Source organism: Budorcas taxicolor, chromosome 13, assembly GCF_023091745.1.
Source record: "Budorcas taxicolor isolate Tak-1 chromosome 13, Takin1.1, whole genome shotgun sequence".
NCBI lineage: Eukaryota > Metazoa > Chordata > Mammalia > Artiodactyla > Bovidae > Budorcas > Budorcas taxicolor.
Genome location: NC_068922.1, coordinates 31,249,436 through 31,272,807, shown reverse-complemented (window position 1 = coordinate 31,272,807; position 23,372 = coordinate 31,249,436). Strand labels below are relative to the sequence as shown.

Below are 23,372 nucleotides of genomic sequence, written 5' to 3'. Positions count from 1 at the left end.
ACCAACCTAGATAGTATATTCAAAAGCAGAGACATTACTTTGCCGACTAAGGTCCATCTAGTCGAGGCTATGGTTTTTCCTGTGGTCATCTATGGATGTGAGAGTTGGACTGTGAAGAAGGCTGAGTGCCGAAGAATTGATGCTTTTGAACTGTGGTGTTGGAGAAGACTCTTGAGAGTCCCTTGGACTGCAAAGAGATCCAACCAGTCCATTCTGAAGAAGATCAACCCTGGGATTTCTTTGGAAGGAATGATGTTAAAGCTGAAACTTCAGTACTTTGGCCACCTCATGTGAAGAGTTGACTCATTGGAAAAGACTCTGATGCTGGAAGGGATTGGGGGCAGGAGGAGAAGGGGACGACCGAGGATGAGATGGCTGGATGGCATCACGGACTTGATGGACGTGAGTCTGAGTGAACTCCAGGAGATGGTGATGGAGAAGGAGGCCTGGCGAGCTGCGATTCATGGGGTCGCAAAGAGTCGGACAGGACTGAGTGACTGAACTGAATTGAACTGATCTGTAGGATTAAAATTTACTCCTCTCCGAATGACAATAGCAAGGGAGAAGGAAGAGAGAGATAAAGAGGGAAGATTTAACTGCAGGTCCTTGAACCAATATGTTTGCTCAACTCTCTAGCCCTTTTCCAATAATAAAGCATTTAGTGATAAGGTAAACACAATTTTCTGAGCACTTCCTGCAGGAAAATGCCTTTAGACCCCAAGGTGAAAATAGAGCTCATAGCTTGACACTATTAATTTACAAGAAACTGAGGTAGAGGGAGTTATTATTACATTGTCTCAGGTGAAGAGTTAACAGGTAGCATCAAGATTTAAACCGAGGCAGTCTTGAATACTCAGACTTCTCATGCATCAGAGACTCAGAAATCTAGTAATAGTTGGTTTAAAGATTAAAAAAATTTTTTTTGGTGAGTGAAGATGCTGGTAAAATAAACTTTTAGCAAGGAAGCCACCAGGATCAAATCCTCACATATGCGAAGAAATGGTCTAAGTCCTATTATCTCCAAGTGTCTAATTAAATTCTCAGAATGCTCTGTATAAGGATGGGAGAGTGAATGAGGAAAGGGAAGAGAATATGAGAGGGGAAGTATGGAAAATGAGAAGAAGATAAATAGCTATGGGTAAGGAATGAGTAATTGAATTCCTTTTTAAGTTTAATCATGTATTGCTATTAATCTCTGACCTTGTCTTAATGAGAAAGGCAACCTTGGAATGTTCAGAAATGTAATTTATTAATGGAACAGCTTTTACTCAATTATATATTGATGTTGTGAGTTGCAGGGCTTCTCAGGTGGTGCTAACGATAAAGAACCCGCCTGCCAATGCAGGAGATATAAGAGACACGGGTTTGATCCCTGGGTTGGGAAGATCTCCTGGAGCAGAGCACGGCAACCCACTCCAGTACTTTTGCTTCAAGAATCCCATGCGCAGAGGAGCCTTGGTAGGCTACAGTCCATAGGGTCACAAAGAGTGGGACATAACTGAAGCAGCTTAGCACGCACACATGTTGTGAATTGCATGGGATATACTTACAACAAAAAAGTATTTATCTGAAATCCAAATTTTATCCTATATCTTTATTTGCTGGATCTGGCAGCCCTACTTGGTTAGCCTGAATGGTATTCACCACATTCTTAACTCTCCATTTCCAGCCACATTCATTGATCTCTTTTTTTCTTAAAACCTCAAAGATGCCACCCAGCAGTTGTTTCTGGGGCCTCCATGGCTACACCAAGTTCTGTGCCCAGAGTGAGGCCCCTGGTGCTTCTCTAACAGCCAAACTCTCCTTTCCCTTGCTGCTAGTCACATGTTTGCTTTTACCCATGGACATCAGCTGAGCTTTTTGTGCCTCAACGTATATTTTTGAAAAATTAATTAATTAATGGCTGTGCTGGGTCTTCATTGCTGTGCTTTCTCTAGTTGCAACGAGTGGGGACTGCTCTCTAGTTGCAGTGGAGGTCTTCTCATTACAGTGGCTTCTCTTGTTGCAGAGCACAGGCTCTAGGCACTCGGGCTTCAGTCGTTGTGGTGCACAGGCTTAGTTGCTCCGAGGCATGTGGGATCTTCCCAGACCATGGATCCAACCCCGTGTCCCCTGCATTGGCAGGCAGATTCTTAACAGCTGGGGGGAATCCTCAACACATATCACTAAAAGAGCTTCTTTACCTGGTAGAGTGACCCCTTTTCCAGAACACTCAGAAACTAGTTCACAGTCCACAGCCACACAGGTCCTCATTCCTTGACTCAGACCCTTGGCCCCAGTGGCCAACGCAGTTCAAGTCAGGCAAACGGTGCCAACCAGACCTGACTCTCACCCCATCAGCTGTGCTCAGACACGTGTAAATGAGCTCTGTGACTTCTCTGCCTCTTCCCTTTTCCGCAGCTGCTGTCTCACATCATCCATATTCTCTCTGAAACTGCAGGGCAGATATAAAACTAACTTAGCAACTTTAAGGTTGCAATGGTTTAAAACAACTTTTGTTCAGTCTCTAAGTCATGTATGACTCTTTGTGATGCCATGAACTGCAACATGCCAGGGTTCCCTGTCCTTCACTATCTCTTGGACTTTGCTCAAACTCATGTCCATTGAGTCAGTGATACCATCCAACCATCTCATTCTCTATCAACCCTCTTCTCCTCCTGCTGTCAGTCTTTTCTAGCATCAAGATCTTTTCCAAAAGAGTCAGCTCTTTGCATTAAGTGGTCAAAGTATTGGAGCTTCATCTTCAGCATCAGTCTTTCCAATGGATATTCAGGGTTGATCTCCTTTAGGATTGACTGTCCCTTACTGTCCAAGGAACTCACAAGAGTCTTCTCCAGCACCACAGTTCAAAAACATCAATTCTTCAGTGCTCAGCTTTCTTCTTGGTCCAACTCTCACATCTGTACATGATTACTGAAAAAACCATAGCTTTGATTATATGGACATTTGTTGGCAAAGTGATGTCTCTGCTTTTTAACATGCTGTCTAGGTTTGTCATAGCCTTTCTTCCAAGGAGCAAGCCTTGTTTGTTTGATTATTACTGAATTGAAATCTTAGGACAAAACAACTAGGTTAGCTTAGGTGTTATGTAATAAATACATCTTGTGAGTGGCTATGAAAGAACTGTTACTATGTTAACTTATCTCTTATGGAGAGAAGAAATGTGGCCTTTGCAAATGATTATCATAATCAAAGGTTCTGAGATGTGGATATACCACTGCTTATGGGGTTATACAAACCTAGAGTATATTCGAGAATTTACCCATTTGGTCAAGGTCACCTGTCCTTACTGGAGGAGCCAGCTGGGTGGCCGATGAATGGATGTGATGATCTCTACCATCCTGAATGAACTCTATCCCCCTTAGTTCATAGTTGTCTGACCTTTGACAGTGCTGTTTGACCTGATAGCAAAAGAATTTATAGAGGTAGTTGTGCCCTCTCATCTTGTATTTGAGATGACAGCACATTTACTCAATCTGCCACTTCAAGAGGAGCAGAGTGACTTTATTCTAAGACTCCAGCCAGTAAATCTGGTTTTCTGGTTTATGATTCTATGTGCATATCACTGACCTGCAATCAGAATTATTATTAATTTTTTAACTGATGCCAAGAAACAGGTCCTGAGTTGTGCTTTGTGTGACCAACAGTTGTCTCTGCTCACCTGAGACCCACGGCCCCCAGTGTGCATCCAAATATGATGACTGTGAGGGGGGTTCCAAGGTGCGCTGCGTCCACGGCATCTGTGAGGATCTGGTCCGAGTGAAGGCTGGAGAGGTGGGTCCCTTCTAGAGTGGGCCCCCTCGGGGATGGTGGGGGAGGCTGTTTATTAGTTCCTCAGTCTCTATAGCTGTGTGTGTACGCACAGGATCCTGTGGGGCTGCAGAGGGGTATATTCGAGAATTTACCTGCCCTTCAGCTGGGCTCAGATGAGGAAGGTGATGAGGGTTGTTCATAAGTAAGCAGAAAATGGATCCAGAGGCTGATTTCATTAAATTACTCATGTTTTTATTATTTGCCCATGACTCTCGCTGTGAGACATGACCTTGTGAGTTTTAACAATGACAAGATATGGAAACACAAAAGTCCTGCCCTTGTTTGTGACATTCAGTTTTAAGGAGCCTGCATTTGTCCTGGCCCCTGACCCCCTTTGAGCCCACTTCTCTAAGTATCCCTTGTGCTGACCTTGATTCCTGGCCCAGAGGTCATCCAGCCCTGGCCCAATTGGCCCTCCTTGAGACCTTCAGGTATTTATTTTTAGTTGTTGTTGTTGTTGTTGTTTTTTCCCTGCCTATGTGATGGAAAAATGTTCCTTTCCAGCCATGGTGGGAGGGTAGTATGTGTGTGACCTTCAAAAAGGAAACAAACAGAATTGATTTTCCAAGGTCTGTGACTACATGGATGTTTTTCCCTCTAAAAGCAGGCTGAGCTTATTGACTTTAATTATATTGACTCACAGCTCTTGATTGTTGTTGCTTTTTTCCAGGCATCTTTGGGGGCAAATTATAGGTTTCCCTTACTCTGAAATAAAGCCGTTTCTCTTTTTGCATGGTCTGGTCTGAATGCTTAATCATGTAGGAAGAAAAGAGAAGCCACTCAATTGGTCTCATGGAAATGAACATTAGAGGAGGAATCAGTTGAGGGCTCAGTGAGGTTTTTCAAAGGCTTCTTTTGCTCATTCTGCTGACTGCCTGACTTCACACCTTTGTTGCTCCTCCAGCCCGAGTACAGCTGCATCTGTGATGCTGGGTGGAAGGCCCCATCGAACAGCACGGCCTGTACGCTGGATGTAGATGAGTGCAACCTCTGGCCTGCACCTTGCTCAGAACTTGTGCAGTGTTTCAACACCCCGGGATCCTTCTATTGTGGGGCCTGCCCCACAGGTATGTGGGTGTGTCCCCTCCTGGGCTCAGGTGCCAGGCTCACCATGCCAGTCAAGCAAGATGGCAGGACCAATTTCCTTTCACTGCCGAGGGATAAGAAAGCTGTTTTCAGGATGCCTTCCAATCCAGTTTCATCTAACTGCTGCAGCAGTTCAGTGAAAGAAATGGGTGGTTTGTCCCAAAGAGTGGTAGAGTTGAGTGGCATGGCCAGGATTTCTGTAGAGTTTGGGAGGTCAGTCATTTTATTGCTGTGGCCGTGACCTTGATTAGATTTGAGATCAAAAGACACATGCTCTGGTCCCACCTTTCATTCAAGCCAGCTGTTTGTAAACTTGGGCAAATGGTTTGATCTCTGAGTGTGTTCACTAGTGTAGAGTAAGGGAGGTAGAGAAGGCAAGGTTCGGAAAAGAACGAGACCGGCACTTTACAGGAATAGATCACCTTTAATGAGGCGAGCAGAGAAGGCAATGGCACCCCACTCCAGTACTCTTGCCTGGAAAATCGCATGGATGGAGGAGCCTGGTAGGCTGCAGTCCATGGGGTAGCTAAGAGTCAGGCACAACTGAGTGACTTTACTTTCACTTTTCACTTTAATGCATTGGAGAAGGAAATGGCCACCCACTCCAGTGTTCTTGCCTGGAGAATCCCAGGGATGGGGGAGCCTGGTGGGCTGCCGTCTATGGGGTCGCACAGAGTCGGACACGACTGAAGCGACTTAGCAGCAGCAGCAGCAGAAGCAGCAATGAGGCGAGAAGGGGCAGCAGTCAGATTAGTGAGCTGCTGCACTAACCCAAGAAAACAGTAAGTATATATAGGCATATATGTGGAAATCTACTGTCTTCAGGGGGACTGTTCTCCAAGGTTCTTCAGAGTGTTTCTCTTAAATGACTAGGGCAAGGAATTCTGGAGATTGGCCAGAGGCTGGGACTGGTTGGGAGCTGGGCATAATCAACCTTAATGTCCATTTTTTTTCTTTGGGTGAGAGAGTTCTTCGTTTTGCATAGAATGGTGGGGAGGATCTGGAGGGAGTTTTAACTCCAGGCTATTTTGAGCCAGGTAACTTTCCTTCAACTAGAGTCTAGTAGCCCTCACCTGGGTGTATCATCAGAAAACCCTGTGCCTCTCTCCTCTTCTACCTTTTCCTTCATTTATATAGACACAGAGACCAATATGCAGGTTTTTAAAAAATTATTTCCCCAAACTGTGATCATAGCTCTGCGTACATTTCTAAAATTTGATATTTTCCATTAAAATATATATGGGAAAATCCTTCAGTGTGTGCACATACTACTAAAAATAGCTTTTAGCATCCATTGGTATAGATGAGTCATAGTATATTCAGTATATGTCACTGTGGACCATTGAGAGGTTTTTTTTTTCCCCATTAAACAATGCTGTGGTAGACTTACCTGCATCTTTATAAATGATAAACTGACAGTTTATCTGCTGTCAGATAAAACAAAACATAATGACAATTTTATCATTGTAGAATAAGTTTTCAGAAGTGGAATTGTTAGTCAAAAGTTATGTATTTTAAAATCTTTAATGAACACAGCTAGATCTGTTTCCAAATAGGTTTAATTAATCTAACTTCTGACTCTTAATAGGATATAAGACTACCCAGTGTGTGCAACTCTTTGCTGGAATTTGATTATAAGTATTTAAAGCAGCTTTTGCCAACCTGAAAGGTAGAACATATACCATTTTAAGCTGTGTTTCTTTACATAGTTAAGCAGGTTTTTACGTGTTTTTAACTAACTTTTCAAACCTTCTGTTTTTCTAGGCTGGCAAGGAAATGGATACATTTGCAAAGATATCAATGAATGCGAGATAAACAATGGTGGCTGTTCTGTGGCTCCGCTTGTGGAGTGTACAAATACGCCTGGATCTTACTACTGTCATCCATGTCCACCAGGTGCTACACCATATTTCCTGATACTGTTATAGACACAGCGTACATTTGAAAACAGGATCTTGTGTTCCATTGTAAATATGACTTATGTCTAAAGAAGCAAGCTGAATAGTGCAAAACGTTTGACTTCTGGATCCAGGATACATTAGTATGTGTTATAAGGAAGAAAGAAAAGTTACTTTGTATATCAATGGAAAATAATAAGCCTTTACCAACTGTGGGTTGGCCTCTTGAAATAATGAAGAACTTGACAGGTTTTCTCTGTGGATCACAGATGTATTGTTCACACAGTTTATTAATATAATGGATTCATGAGATGTTTTCCATATAAAGTTTACTAAATACCAGACCTAATGGTAGGCATATCATACATGTGCATTTCCTTTCTCTTCCAGAAAGAAGTCATGACTCCTATTTTCTAATCTAAATTGAGTTACTATCCAAGAAGTTTAGGGAGTTCTAAGGGGCAAACCAAAACCATGTATGTTTTATTATCATGAAACAGCAGTACTTTGGACTTTTGAAATAATTCAGCTCAAAGCTTTGAAGTCACTGTGATTGAAAAATGTCACTTCCTTAGAGTCAGCGCTTTCTGTCTCTCCATAGTTTTCATATCTTTTAATTTTAATTTTTGTCATTAGAAACAACCCTGAACATTTTTTCCAAAATTAGGTTCCTAATTCTTGTTGTCCATTTTCTTAACTGTGTAATTTTATTTATGACATATTTTATTTACATTTTCTGTTTTGATGATGGAAGATCTCTGGTTGGTCTGGGTCTTGATACTTAATTCTCAGATTGGAATTCTTCTTCTTGCATGTTGCTGACACTGTTTTTCACTTGCCTTCTCTTCCTCTGCTCAGGGTATCAGGGTGATGGGAGACTCTGCACGCTCATAGACCGCTGCTCGGTCAATAACGGAGACTGCCACCCACAGGCATCATGCTCCTCGGCTCTAGGTAATGACTCATCTCTCCCTCTGGTTTAGGGTATTTTAGGATGACCTTCTAAAGCAAATCAACCTTTTAAAATCAAAATCCTCTACTTCCAGAATTCTTACTTTTGTCTTCAAACCAAATATCAATCCATGTTATAAAACTATACAGTTGGATTTTTTATGATTTGCTCTAGTTTTTGCAAGTTTTTCCCAAGATAATTAAGCCAGCAGATAGATTCATGACTGTATTCCAGCAGCAAGGAGAAGAGGGGAAAGGAAGAACATGTCAGCTGTGTCTAAGGACTCCCCTTTCTGGGCCTTTGGCCTGACTGAGTGAGGTGGCTAAGTGTGGCTGCAAGGAAGGTTGGGAAATATAGTCTTTATTCCAGGTGCCCACACCCTCAGTTAAAATAAAGAGTTCCTAAAAAGTAAATAAATAAATAACTAGAGTTCCCTACTAAGAAAGGAGAAAATGGATCCAGGGCAAACCTTCAGGATCTGCAGTGTTGCATAAAAGCTTCACCTACTAAAACTTTAAAAATACATGCATATTACTAAACTTTTTTTTTTCAAGAATAAATAATTTATTTGCTTATTAACAGTCTGTACAAATACACACTTACCCCACCCTTGACAATAATGGGTACTACAGTGAGTTTTCATTTTCATCAATTTTATAGGCAAAAATTGCCTTCTCATTATTTTAATTTTGACTAAATCAAAAAACTTTGATTAGTACTAATTAAATAATGAAAAATTTCACATATTTACTAGCCATTTAATTTTTTTAAGGTCCTTTGTTCATCTGCTATCTTACTGATCCGTGAAATTTCATTTTGTACTATGAGGATATTATCTCATTATTTTATATTTTATATATATTTTTCTTGGCATGTGGTTTTTATTTTAATTTTATGGTAGTGTTTTCTATTTAGACGTTTAAGTTTTTTATGTGGTCAGAAAGGTAAATCTTTCATTTTAGCATTTCTCCTCTTAGAATTTGGGCTTCCCTACCAAACTCTTTCAGTCAAGTGTTGACATATGGTCCTTCTTACTTTCATTTATTTTTAATATTAAAATCTTTGATCTTTTCAGGATTTATTTTTATCTATAGCATCAGATAGAAATCTAGTTTAATGTTTTCGTCCAAATAGGTGTCTCCAATTCCATTTATTGAATTATATATCATATCTCATGCTATTTCAAAATACTGCCTTTATTTTACTAACTTGTCACATATATGCACATGTCACATATATCTCACATATGAGAGAATATAAATGTGTATGTATGCACATATTAAATATATATGTATGACTATTTAAGTGTTTGTTAAATGATTAACAGCCTACTGAAGTGGTTAGGAGTTGAATTCTAGAAGATTGCACTTCATTTTTCCCTTGGCTCCACCATGTTCTAGCTATGGGTCTGTGATCAAGGCACTTAATCTCTCTGTGCTTTGTCTTCATCCATAAATGGAGCTTTTATAATGATATGTATTTCTAGGGCTCAGTATGTGTACAGATACCATCATTGCAGGAATGCTCTTTCCTGCTGCCAACCCCTCCTTGATAGGAAACTCCCTTTCCCCTTGCTGGGTCTCACGTTTTTTTTTACACAACTCAGGACTATGACATACGGACTGACAGCACCAGTGTCAATCTGTAAATAAAGTATTGATAATGTGTCCTGTCTTTCTTATTCTTAAGATTAAAAACTAGGGGAAAAAAAGATTCTAAGTCTTTTCACCTCACACTTTGCCTTGTCTGCCCCAGGGTATGTGCAGACTTTGAGGATTCCTTATCTAGACCACAGAGCCTGAGTTTTCTTCCTGGACCTGTACTTACATTTCCATCTCTATTTCCAAACAGGTTTCTTACCTCTCTGCACTTGTCTTCCGGGATATACTGGAAATGGTTATGGGCCAAATGGATGTGTGCAACTCAGTAATATTTGCCTGAGTCAGCCCTGTGTAAACGGACAATGCATTGTGAGTCCTTTGTTCTTCCTAAGGGAACTGAGTGCTGGAGAATAAATTTAGTTCACTTCTGTGCAATATGTTTTCTATGATTTATGAGTTTTAAGGTAATGATTCAAGCTTAAGATAAAGAGTTGTCAATAGCTTTCAGATAAAAGGTGGGTAATGACTTTAGTTCCCAGGAAAAACCAATGAGTTCATTTTTTTCTCTCAGTGATTTACAAAGCAGTAAAACAAAGCCTACAGTTTGACCCAAATACATCTAATTTCTTATTCTTTAGAATTAATATTTAAATGAATTAGTAGTTAGGCTCCTGGAAGATGCTTGTGGTTCAACACCTTCCCCTTGAAATATGTAGCATGCTGTTCTTTATTACTTAGGTTGGGTCATGGTTACTGTCTGTCCCTGCATTCTGTGACATGGTGTTTCTTCTTTCCTCAGGAAACAGTCTCTGGTTATGTCTGTAAGTGTGAATCAGGCTGGACTGGTGTCAACTGTACAGAAAACATCAATGAGTGTCTGAGCAACCCCTGTCTGAATGGGGGAACCTGTGTGGACGGCGTTAATGCTTTCAGTTGTGAATGCACACATTTCTGGACTGGATTTCTCTGTCACATTCCCCAGGAAGGTACACTCAACATCTCTTATACCACAGATGCTCACAGTTTAGAAGTGTCATCCTTGAGTCCTGCTGTAGCTTTTCCACGGAACAACCTGCTTTCATGTTCGGTTGCTCAAAGGTTTAGAACTAAGTCTTCCCTTGCAGAAATGGTTTGAAATTCACAAAGTAAGATAAGGCAAATTCAACTTAAGCCATACAAATCTTTTCATAAAAGAAAACATTAATATTTTCCATTTTCATAATGTCCCTTTTGAAAGCAAAATATACTAAGTTATTATAGTTTTCTAAGGGACAGTCTTCTCTATAGCAGCCATTTCATTTCTTTGGAATATTGCAGATACTCATGTCACTCTCCTGTTCTAGAATATACAGTGGCTCCCTTTTGCCTGTTAAATAAAGATCAAGACTAGGTGGGTTTTTTTTTTTTTTTGGTTGTTTTGTTTGCTTTTTAAATTTAAAATAAAAAAACGTCTTTAGCATACTGAGGAATACAAAAGGAGTATATGTGAAAAATATATATGTATATATCTTATAAATATATAAAAGAGCTTTTGCCCTGAAGGAGTTTAGTTGTGGATAAAGACATTTAAACTTAAAATGATATAAAAGATTAAATTATAGCACAAAGAAGACAACCTTTGGATTCTGCATTTTTGGGTTTTTCAGATTCTCCATTTAGTAGCCACAGTCTCAAGGAAGTAGCTTAATTTCTGAACTTCAGTTTTCTTATTTTTAAAATGGAGAAAACCATGTATACCTCCAAATGCCAAATGAAGGTACTGAAGGTTACTAGATAACATGCAAATCATCTAGTGAAATGAAAGTTAATATTACACTGCAAATGAACCTGGGAGACTGTTTTTCAGTCTTTCTCTACAATCAAGCCTCACCCTAACCATCTAATCTCTTCTTCACTAGTTCCCTAAAAGTATGCCCTTTCAAGCCAGACAGCTTTTCTTATCTCCTGATGCCATGTGCCACCACATTTCTGCTGTGTTCCTTTATTTGGAAAATTTATCTCCCCAAACCTCTCCAAAATCCTTCTTTGCTTCCCATCAGAATGTATCTGTCCCCAAGGAAGTCTTCATATTCAGCCTTCTCCATAAACCTCTTCTGACCTCTCCTCCTGTGCCTCATTCCTCCTGATTTCAATCAGCACATCTACTGAGGCTTTATTGTGTGTTTAGGACTCTGGTAGGCCCTGTGGAACAATAAGGAAACAGAAAATAAAATAGTCTCCACCTACTTTGAGCGTTTCTTCCAGTTGAGGAGACAAAGTTGATATGGCAGAGGGGAGACAAGAATTAAAGATACGAATTAAATTGTGTGGGGTCAGGTGCTACAGACACAGAGGGAATGAGGGCCAGAGGAAACACTGAGAGGCAGGGAAACTCAGGTGGAGATGAGGACATGTAAGCTGGACTCTGAGCACAAGGTGGGAATTGAGTAGATGTTGAAGGAAGAAGGAGACCAATGAGAAGAAAGAATGGCAGGCTTTTGTCTCCAACATGAATTACTCAGACTCTCTAAAGGCTTCAGGGGCAGAGTGGGAGTTGCCTGGCCTCTTCCTTTCCAACGTCTCTGAAAAGCACAGTTCAACTTCTTTTCCTCTGCAGTGTGTGGAGAGTCCCTCTCGGGGATGAATGGAAGCTTCAGCTTCGTGAGCCCTGATGTTGCTTATGCTCATGACATTAACTGCTTCTGGGTTATCCAAACTGAAGAGGGAAAGGTAAATACAGCGTCTCCCAGCCACTCCTGTGTTTCATTTATATGTATGAATATGTACTACATGTGTATATTACATTATTTTACATATAATGATAATTCAGCTATCATATATTGAGGACCTTGGGCAAGCTCTGGGAGATGGTGAGGGACAGGGAAGCCTGGCATGCTTCAGTCCATGGGGTCACAAAGAGTCAGACATGACTTGGCAACTGAACAACAAAATATTGAAGACTTTCTAAGTATCAGGCTTTGGGCTAAGTATTTTGTATACCTTTCTCGAAAACTTACACTAGCTCTTTTAATTGAAGTATTGGTATCCTCATTTGTGTAGATGAAATAATGGAAACTATGAGAAGCTAAGTAATTGGAAAAGCTTCTATTCATCCCTGAGAGGGACTCTCCACACACTGCAGAGGAAAAGAAGTTGAACTGTGCACTTTGCAGTGTTTCTAAAAACACTCTTTAGCTGGTAATTGGACTAGTTGGATTTTAAAGCCAAGTTTGTCTTTCAAAGCCTGTGCTTTGTCCAGTACAGACCCTTCTTTACATGGGTTGGCTGACGGCAAGTCAGCCATTTGTAAAGTCACATTGTCACCAAACTGGTAGTGATCATTCAATGTTATGTTGATCATTATGCCAAAATGGGGACTGCTGTTAAGATGGTTTCCTTATCCAAGTCTTCTCTGATAGCACACTCTCCAAGTGTGCTATGTTCATTGCTTTACATATGTTTAAGTATTGCATTTTAACTCCCATCACCTCAGTTACCCTTGAGCAGCTGAGACGTCTGTCCAAGGGTATGAGGTCTTTAAGTGGCCTGCAGGGACCTGAACCCAGGCCATTCGACTCCAGTGACTGGACTGGTGGGCAGATGGTCTTCAAATTAAGATCCTAGCCCAAGGTTTTAGTGCTTTTATCTCCAGCATTATTCAGACTTTTCCAAATATTTATTTCTCAACCACCTCATGGACTCATTAAAGTAAAGTTGTATGTCTGACTAGCTGAGGCTTTCCCTTGAAATACTATTAACTTTTCCCAGCAAACTAATGTTGCAGAGGTCATTGTCAAGGTCAGAAATATTTTTTCCCTTGAGCAAGGATTCTTTGGGGTCTGGTGATCCCACAATAGAGTAAACTCCAAAGTTGATCTCCCAGTGGGTATGTTATGTGAATTTCCTTCCTTCCATTTAGTTTTCATGAATTCTGTTTCCTGACATTGAAAACATGTTTCTTTCAAGAAAAAATCATTTTGTGAAAAAATTTTAATTCTTTTCTTGTGAGCTTGTAAAAAAATTTTATGCTGTTTTGATTCTTGTGAATTTTCTTATCCCCATCACAGTTTACATAATGCAGTTTATATAATATTGAAATAAGGATACTTCAATTTATAAACATTTATTTGATTTTCATTGAAATGGCTTCAAGGACAAAAATGATGTAATGTTGGGTAAGAGATGTTAAAAGTACCCTAGCGTAGCATTTCAAAAACATCCTGATTCCCTTTTTCATGAGCTGAATGCTGTGGTGGTTTTAGATCATAAATTAGATTCTTTCAACAATCACCTTCTGATAGTTTGGCTGTTTCAGATGAGGTTGTCGGCACAAAATCTTTCATGTTTCTTTAGTCATATTACTATATTCAGGTCTGCGCAGTCTAACATTTTAACTTGGAGACATATTTATATGTTTATTCTCACCTACTTGCATACTCAGAACTCTTTATAGTACCTTTCCCTGATGTCTGCTCTTGGTATTTCTCATCCCTTAATGACATCCAAACACCAAAGATGAATACCCGTTATACAGGCCTACATCCTAGGCCATCCATCCAGGCTGGGTATCACTTGAGAGGTTCAGAGACCCCTAATAGCTGAGAAAATAAGAGAAGCAAAAGGCAAAGGAGAAAAGGAAAGATATACCCATCTGAATGCAGAGTTCCAAAGAATAGCAAGAAGAGATAAGAAAGCCTTCCTCAGTGCTCAATGCAAAGAAATAGAGGAAAACAACAGAATGGGAAAGACTAGAGGTCTCTTCAAGAAAATTAGAGATACCAAGGGAACATTTCATGCAAAGATGGGAACAATAAAAGACAGAAGAAGTATGGACCTAACAGAAGCAGAAGATATTAAGAAGAGGTGGCAAGAATACACAGAAGAACTATACAAAAAGGATATTAATGATGCAGATAACCACAATGGTTATCACAATGGTAAACCACAGTGGCGTGATTGCTCATCTAGAGCTGGACATCTTAGAGTACAAAGTCAAGTGGGCCTTAGGAAGCATCACTATGAACAAAGCTAGTGGAGGTGATGGAATTCCAGTTGAGCTATTTCAAACCCTAAAATGATGCTGTTAAAATGCTATATTCAATATGCCAGCAAATTTGGAAAACTCAGTAGTGGCCACAGGACAGGAAAAGGTCAGTTTTCATTCCAATCCCAAAGAAAGGCAATGCCAGAGAATGTTCAAACTACCACACATTTGCACTCATTTCATATGCTAGCATAGTAATGCTCAAAATTCTCCAAGCTAAGCTTCAACAGTATGTGAACTGTGAAATTCCAGATGTTCAAGCTGGATTTAGAAAAGGAAGAGGAACCAGCAATCAAATTGCCAATGTCCAATCATAGAAAAAAACAAGAGAATTCCAGAAAAACATCTATTGCTTCCCTGACACACTAAAGCCTTTGATTCACAATAAACGAATATGAAAGTGAAAAGTGACAGTGAAGTCGCTCAGTCGTGTTCGACCTTCGCAATCCCATGGACTGCAGCCTACCAGGCTCCTCTGTCCATGGGATTTTCCAGGCAAGAGTACTGGAGTGGGTTATCATTGCCTTCTCTGAAACTTATATGAGACCACCTTATCTGCCTCCTGAGAGGTCTGTGTGCAGGTCAAGAAGCAACAGTTAGAACCACACATGGAACAATGAACTGCTTCCAGATTGGGAAAGGAGTACGTCACTGTATATTGTCACCCTGCTTATTTAACTTACATGCAGAGTACATCATGCAAAATGCCTGGCTGGATGAAGGACAAGCTGGAATTAAAATGGCTGGGAGAAATATCAATCACCTCAGATATGCAGGTGACACCACCCTTATGGCAGAAAGTGAAGAACTAAAGAGCCTCTTGATGGAGTTGAAAGAGGAGAGTGAAAAATCTGGTTTAAAAACATTCCAAAAACTAAGATCATGGCATCCAGTCCCATCACTTCATGGCAAATAGATGGGGAAACAATGGAAACAGTGAGAGACTTTCTTTTCTTGGGCTCTAAAATCACTGCAGATGGTGACTGCAGCCATGAAATTAAATGATGCTTGCTCCTTGGAAGAAAAGCTATGACCAACCTAGACAGCGTATTAAAAAGCAGAGATGTTACTTTGCCAACAAATATCCATCTAGTCGAAGCTCTGGGTTTTCCAGTAATCATGTATGGATGTGAGAGTTGGACCATAAAGAAGGCTGACTGCCAGAGAATTGATGCTTTCAAACTGCGATGTTGGAAAAGACTTTTGAAAGTTCCTTGGACTGCATGTAGATCAAATTAGTCAACCCTGAAGGAAATCAACCCTGAATATTCATTGGAAGGACTGATGCTGAAGCTGAAACTCCAATACTTTGGCCACCTGATGCAAAGAGCTGACTCATTAGAAAAGACCCTGATGCTGGGAAAGATTGAAGGCAGGAGGAGAAGGGGACGACAGAGGATGAGATGTTTGGATGGCATCACTGACTGAATGCACATGAGTTTGAGCAAACTCTGGGAGATGGTGATGGACAGGGAAGCCTGGTGTGCTGCAGTCCATGGGGTCTCAAAGAATCTGACATGACTGAGCAACTGAGCAACAACAAAGGAATCAGCATCGCTGGGGGTCACTGATGAATTACGAGTAGGCTGCAGGCTATTTATCAGTCAGTTAAATTTAATTCAAGGTAGATAGTCATATTATATGTTATTGATTTGGAAGCACTCTTAGCTATACCTTTGGAGTGACTTTGTTTAATGAACTTTATGATTAATGAAATCTAGGTAAATCTATTTCATTAACCCATTGAACAATAACTTAATGGGTATAATGTTTCAGTTACACAAGGTGAATATGTTCTAGAGCTCTGCCATACAACATTGTTCCTATAGGTACCAATACAGCATTGTGCACTCAAAATGTAAGAAGGTAGATCACATGCTATATTCTTACAAGGAAGAGAGAGAGAGGAAAAATGAGAGAGAGAGAGAAGGAAATTGGAAGCTGTTGGTTATGTCTATTATATTGACTCCATTGATGGTGTCACAGGTGTTTGCATATTTGCAAACTTCTCAAACTGTACACATTAAATATGTACAGTTCTTTGTACCTCAGTAAAGCCATTACAAGTCCATCTTGTTAATATTGAGATTTTTGATATTAGCTGAAGTTAAGTCTAAGCAATTTTTAACACGTTTCACTTAATATATAGAATTGCCATACATGTTTGTGGATAATTAGGTAATAGGAAATTATAGATCTGTCTCTTGAAAGGGACTCAATAGAAATGCTTCCAATTAGTAGGAGAAATTCTTTAGAATTAACATAGAAGTGGAAAATAATCTCTCATGACCTTTTTTCTTTTTTCAGGTACTGCGGATCACTTTCACTTTTTTTCAGTTAGAACCCACAAACAACTGTCCACACGAGTTTCTTCAGATTCACGATGGAGATTCCTCTGCAGCACATCAGCTCGGACGATTCTGTGGCTCCAACCCCCCTCATGAGCTCCTCAGTAGTGACAACGCCCTCTATTTTCATCTCTATTCTGAACATTTAAGAAGTGAAAGAGGCTTTACAATAAGATGGGAAACACAGCTACCAGGTAAGTGTAAACATGGAGAGAAATAAAGCAAGCTCTTGAGGCTACATAAATTGTTGATCAATATTAGACTTTTGGATACATTAGCTGTTTTGAGATCTCAGTTCTATAATTATTTTAAAATTAAAAAAAAAAACCAAAAATGCAGTGGCCTTCCATTTTGTGTTCAGAAATAATAAAATATAGGTGAACTGAAAGAGTTTAAACAGCATGAGTCTTAAAAGGTCCCTTATGAAATTACTAAACAGCATTTTTATAATCTCTACTAGTAAATACTGCAGGAGTGTTACTGAGGACTCTGCCTCTTCCTTCACTTAGTACTTTTCTTTTTTTTATCTTCATGTCATATGATGATGTGTTCCTTTGTGGTTAGCTTGTTTTTGGTGCTCTATTTTTTAAACTTTTTTACTATGAATTTTTTTAACATATAAAAAAGTGAGAACAGCACTCTGAACCTCCAGTTCATTCATCAATAAAGTTGTGAATCTATTTCTGAAATTTCTCATCTTTTCTATTGGTTTATTTATCCTTGTGCCCCATTGGCTTAGTAGTAAAGCTTGAAATCTGGTTGTGTAAAACCTCTAACCTTGTTCTTCAAAAATATGCTAGATCCTTACACACGCAGCTTGTTAACTTCCCTCAACAATCTGCTGCTTCAGTTCAAGTCTTGTTGAATCTGTGATGAACATGGGAAGAAATGACTTCTTAAAAATATTGACCCTGACAATCCATGAGCATGGACTATTTCTTTATTTACTTAGTTCCCTTCTAATTTAGCAATGTTAGTAGATTCCCATGCTTAAGTATTCCACAGATTTTATTAATTTTTTCCCTAGCTATTTAATATTTTGTTAAATGATATTGTTTTTCTAAATTTTTTAAAATTTGTTTTTAATATATAGAGGTAATCCTGTGTATACTTATTTTAAAATATTTGGTTTTGAACCCAGCTGTATTGCTAATTAACTCAATTCTAACCATTTTTCAGTAGAGTCTTTTGGATTTCTATACATACACAGTGATATTATCTGTGAATTTGTTATGTAACCTGTTTTTCTACTTTCTTGCCAATCTTTGTAACTGTTATTTCTCTTCCTTGACTTATTTCTTTGCTTGGCCAGAATTTCTAATATAACAGTGAATGAAAGTGATGGAGTGAGTATCACTGTCTTGTTTCCAACCTCATGGGGAAATGTTCAGTATTCTGCCTTTAAATGTCATGTTTTAGCTGTTAAGTTTTTGTAAATAACTTTTATCACATTAAGGAAGTTCACTCTGAATTATTATGGCTGGATAACATATGACACACAAATTTATCATTGTGGAGCATTAATCATCTTATTATATTTCTGACTTTGTGGACCAGGAATTTGGAAAGGGCTTAGCATGGCAATAGTCACTTGACCTCTTAAGCAGTTACAATCGGATATTGGCTGGGACTGTAGTCATCTAAAGGCTCAATAAGGCTGGAAATCCAATATGACTCAGTCATTTGGCTAACAATTGGTGCTGGCCTCTGGATGAGAATTCAACCAGGCTGTTGACTTGAATGCCTACCTGTAGCCTCTCTCCTGTGGTGGTCTTAGTAGTGGAAGCCCCTGTAGTGGAACTTCTTTCCAGCATTGGATTCTCTCAGAATATGCATTGCAACAGGACCAGCCAGGTACCACATAACTGGTACTGACCTTTCCTGAGAGGTCTGCTGCTGCTGCTGCTGCTAAGTCACTTCAGTTGTGTCCGACTCTGTGTGACCCCATAGACGGCAGCCCACCAGGCTCCCCCGTCCCTGGGATTCTCCAGGCAAGATCATATTGTGTTATTTCTGCTATATTTTCAACTGGCTGAAGCAGTCACAGGAATACCCTGGAGGTCCAGTGGCTAAGAAAGACTGTGTTTCACTGCCGAGGGTGTGGGTTCAGTCCTTAGTCAGAGAACTAAGATCCCACAAGCTGTGTGGTATGGCCAAAAGATAAAAAAAAAAGAAAAAGAAATTGCTTGAAGCAGTCATAAGCCCACCCATATTCAAGAGGAAGAGCCACAGACCCCACTTCTCGCCGAAGAATTTATGAACATTTTTCAACTATCACCTTTTATTTCTAGCTTATTATGAATGGATGCTAAAACATTAAATACTTTTTCTAAATCTTTTGAGATATGATTTTCTCCTCTGCTTCTGTCATTTTTTCCCTCCCTTCTCTCCGTCTGGGTTTCAAATTACACACAGAGGTTTGGGCTTTGTCTCCTATTTCCTGTTGGTTGGTCTGCAGTCTTCCCCTTTGTGTTTTCAGCTTAGGCTTTGGCTAAGGACCCAAGGACACATTTTTTTGGATGCTATTTTCATGCAGCTGCCTTTTCTGTAATACTCTGTTCGCAAGTCCCAGCCACTTTCTTGGCCCAACATTCTGAGTTTTGTTTCTTTCACCAGCAAGAATGTTGCTGTTGCTGCTGTTTGGGCCCCACTGCCCTGCACCGCAGGTTGAGAAATGCACACAGGGAGTGTTTGATCAAATTCAGTTTTGTTTTTGCAAAAATAATTACATCAGGAGGTACTTTTCACTTTTCAGAGAACTCTTTGTTTATATCTCTATTCTTTTTAGAAGCTCTTCACATTTTAGGGATATTAACTCATTGCATTATATGTTTTCCCTAGCTTTCTATTAATATTTTGCTTTGCTTATGGCACTTTCTTTATTTCTTTTACTTATATGATAATTTTTTTAGATACTAAGTTTTAAAAAAGCTTTTCTTCCTCTGAGCAACTGAGATGTTTTCTCATTAGAAACAGTGAGAATTATGTAACTAAATTTGTTTCACTTTTGGCCTTGGTAGTGAAAATTTTTTTAATAACCTGCATAGTTATGTGAGTTTCACAACTTGTATATGTGAAATATCACTTTACTTTACTTTTTTCTAATTTATATTTACTCCAGTCTAGATTTATATCTAGATTTCTGGGTTTTTTTTTTCTATTTTTATAGTAACATATGATAGCCACCACGGATGATATGCAGTTTTAGGGGGTTAGTGGAGTATAGTGAAAGTGAGGTGGTAGAGTGGGTTCAGAAAGCCGGATGCCATTCTTCCTCAACTCCATTCCCGGGAACGTGGTTCACCACCCATAGATATGTGAATTTCTTCATTAATAAAATGAATGGTCTGTAGCTCAGGGTTAAGACTGCTAATCTTCTCAAATGAAAATTATGTAGCACTGAACTTTTCTAATATATAAAATGATCTAGTTTGTTGAAAGACTTAGGGGCTGACAGAAGTTCCAGAAATTTTTAAGAGTTAATGTACAACAGGGAAGGGTAGGGATAAATTAGGAGATTGGGATCAATAGATACACCCTACTGTATATAAAATAGATAAACAATAAAGACCTACTGTTAAGGCCAGGGAACTATATTCAATATCTTGTAACAACTTATAATGGAAAAAAATCTGAAAAAGAGTATATATATATTTTTTCTGAATCACTTTACTGTTTACCTGAAACTAACATTGTAAATCAACTATACTTTAATAGAGTTAAGGTACAGGAATTATTCTCTTTCAAAGTGAAAAGATAAATCTGTCATCCCATTATTCATCACTCAGACAGTTCAGCGCTGCATTTTAAATCATATCACCATGAAATGGCTAATAAGCATGGAGCTTGATACACGGGTGATTCATTTATTTATCTGTTGGTACTCCTGGTTTTATAACTTCATCAAACTGGAAAACAGAAAGTCATGCTTAATTTATGAGGGTGTCCAAAGCTGCACCTAGTTATTTATACAAAGCCTTTCTTCTTGCAGTAAAGGCTCTGATAATTCTACATGAATTATAAGTTGCGTACAAACATAAAGTTGTTTTTTCCTCTTATTTCAGAGTGCGGAGGTATGCTGACTGGAACTTATGGCTCTATTAAGTCTCCAGGGTATCCTGGAAAGTATCCTCCAGGAAGAGATTGTATCTGGAGGGTGATAACTAGTCCTGACCTCCTGATCACATTTACTTTTGGGACCTTGAGCCTGGAGCACCATGATGACTGTAGCAAAGATTATCTTGAGGTAGACCATTGTATTTACTTATTTATATAAAAAATACTTTATTTATTTATTTTTGCTGCGCTGGGTCTTCATTTTGTGCGGACTTTCTCTAGTTGCGGAGGGCTGGGGCTGCTCTCCGTTGTGGTGCGTGGGCTTCTCAGTGCGGTGGCTTCTCTTGTTGTGAAGCAGGGGCTCTAGAGCATGGACTCAGTAGTTGTGCCACAGAGGCTTAGTCGCTCCCTGGCATGTGGGATCTTCCTGGACCAGGGATTGAACCTGTTCCCGACGTTGGAAGGCAGATTCTTATCCACTGCACCACCAGAGAAGTCCAACAACTGGATTTAGATAAAATTTATCATGATATGATTAGAACTCAGGGAACTATTATTAGTGATGCCCTTGGACGGCCAAAATTTGTTAGCAATAGTTAGATGTATTTATTCTTCAATAGGTAGCCGATGGACTTCTAGATCTTGCTAACTCCCTATTTTGTCAGCAGTGAAAGTGTGGAGTCCTAACCACTGGACCGCCAGGGAATTCTCGGTAACTCTCCAAACTTAGCTATGCCAGCTTGTTGTTTCTTATGGGTTCCATTTAAATGTGGGAAACAGACTGCCCTGCCTTTCCCTGTCATTTCCCAGAAGCCTAGTTTCTTTCCATGGGAAGAGCAGATTTTATGAAATCAACCCCCAGGAATGGGTGTCTTCTCCATAGCAGATTCAAATCTTCAGTTGTCTGCTATAAACTTGCCAAGGTGTTTCACAAGTTGACTCTAGGGTTCCATGAAGAGAAATAACTTAATAGCAATTGTGTTTGGATTGCTGAAGGGTGTGCCTTACTGGCTGTATTGATATTGTCACTGGGAAGAAAGAAGTCACCCTCTGTCCCTCCAGTTTATCATTAGTAAAAGATTAAAATATGAAAGAGGAAACATGTGGCATTTGTTATATTCAAATGCTATAAGCATGTAGGTCTATCAAAAACATGGCTTTCCATTTGTAAACTGAAAAGATCATTGAGAAGATTGAATTCATATGTTGTTCCCATCTTGTTTACCACCATAAGTCTCTGAGTCCCTTGCAGCAGTGATAAAAGATAATATGCTTTCCCAAGTCCATTAGAGAAAAATGGAGCATAATGGAGTTACTGATAAAAATGGAAGTGTATGGCTGCCAGACAGGAATCTCCATGAGCTGAAGTCACTAGTAATTTAGCATGTGTAATGGAATCCCTCAGAAGAAATGCAGTAGCCATCATGGTCAACAAAAGAGTCCGAAATGCAGTACTTCGATGCAATCTCAAAAACAACACAATGATCTCTGTTCGTTTCCAAGGCAAACCATTCAATATCACAGTTATCCAAGTCTATGCCCCAACCAGTAACGCTGAAGAAACTGAAGTTGAACGGTTTTATGAATACCTACAAGACCTTTTAGAACTAACACCCCAAAAAGATGTCCTTTTCATTATAGGGGACTGGAATGCAAAAGTAGGAAGTCAAGAAACACCTGGAGTAACAGGCAAATTTGGCCTTGGAATCCGGAATGAAGCAGGGCAAAGACTAATAGAGTTTTGCCAAGAAAATGCACTGGTCATAGCAAACACCCTCTTCCAACAACACAAGAGAAGACTCTACACATGGACATCACCAGATGGTCAACACCGAAATCAGATTGATTATATTCTTTGCAGCCAAAGATGGAGAAGCTCTATACAGTCAACAAAAACAAGACCGGGAGCTGACTGTGGCTCAGATCATGAACTCCTTATTGCCAAATTCAGACTTAAATTGAAGAAAGTAGGGAAAACCGCTAGACCATTCAGGTATGACCTAAATCAAATCCCTTATGATTATACAGTGGAAGTGAAAAATAGATTTAAGGGTCTAGATCTGATAGAGTGCCTGATGAACTATGGAATGAAGTTCGTGACATTGTACAGGAGACAGGGATCAAGACCATCCCCATGGAAAAGAAATGCAAAAAAAGCAAAATGGCTGTCTGGGGAGGCCTTACAAATAGCTCTGAAAAGAAGAGAGGCAAAAAGCAAAGGAGAAAAGGAAAGATATAAGCATCTGAATGCAGAGTTCCAAAGAATAGCAAGAATAGATAAGAAAGCCTTCTTCAGCGATCAATGCAAAGAAATAGAGGAAAACAACAGAATGGGAAAGACCAGAGATCTCTTCAAGAAAATTAGAGATACCAAGGGAACATTTCATGCAAAGATGGGCTCGATAAAGGATAGAAATGGTATGGACCTAACAGAGGCGGAAGATATTAAGAAGAGATGGCAAGAATACACAGAAGAACTGTACAAAAAAGATCTTCATGACCCAGATAATCATGATGATGTGATCACTCACCTAGAGCCAGACATCTTGGAATGTGAAGTCAAGTGGGCCTTAGAAAGCATCACTATGAACAAAG

At 39.5% G+C, this 23,372-nt stretch overlaps 1 protein-coding gene across 1 annotated transcript in view; it reads left to right on the top strand.

The window, feature by feature from the left end:
• The window catches only part of CUBN (cubilin), a 265,197-nt gene that overhangs the window by 11,935 nt on the left and 229,890 nt on the right, over nt 1-23,372 (top strand). Inside the window, exons 7-15 of the mRNA XM_052651051.1 lie at nt 3,648-3,774; nt 4,718-4,880; nt 6,664-6,795; nt 7,656-7,751; nt 9,601-9,719; nt 10,150-10,336; nt 11,947-12,059; nt 16,681-16,915; nt 20,786-20,967. Of these exons, the coding sequence (XP_052507011.1) occupies nt 3,648-3,774; nt 4,718-4,880; nt 6,664-6,795; nt 7,656-7,751; nt 9,601-9,719; nt 10,150-10,336; nt 11,947-12,059; nt 16,681-16,915; nt 20,786-20,967 (1,354 nt within the window). The remainder of the gene's footprint in view (nt 1-3,647; nt 3,775-4,717; nt 4,881-6,663; nt 6,796-7,655; nt 7,752-9,600; nt 9,720-10,149; nt 10,337-11,946; nt 12,060-16,680; nt 16,916-20,785; nt 20,968-23,372) is intronic.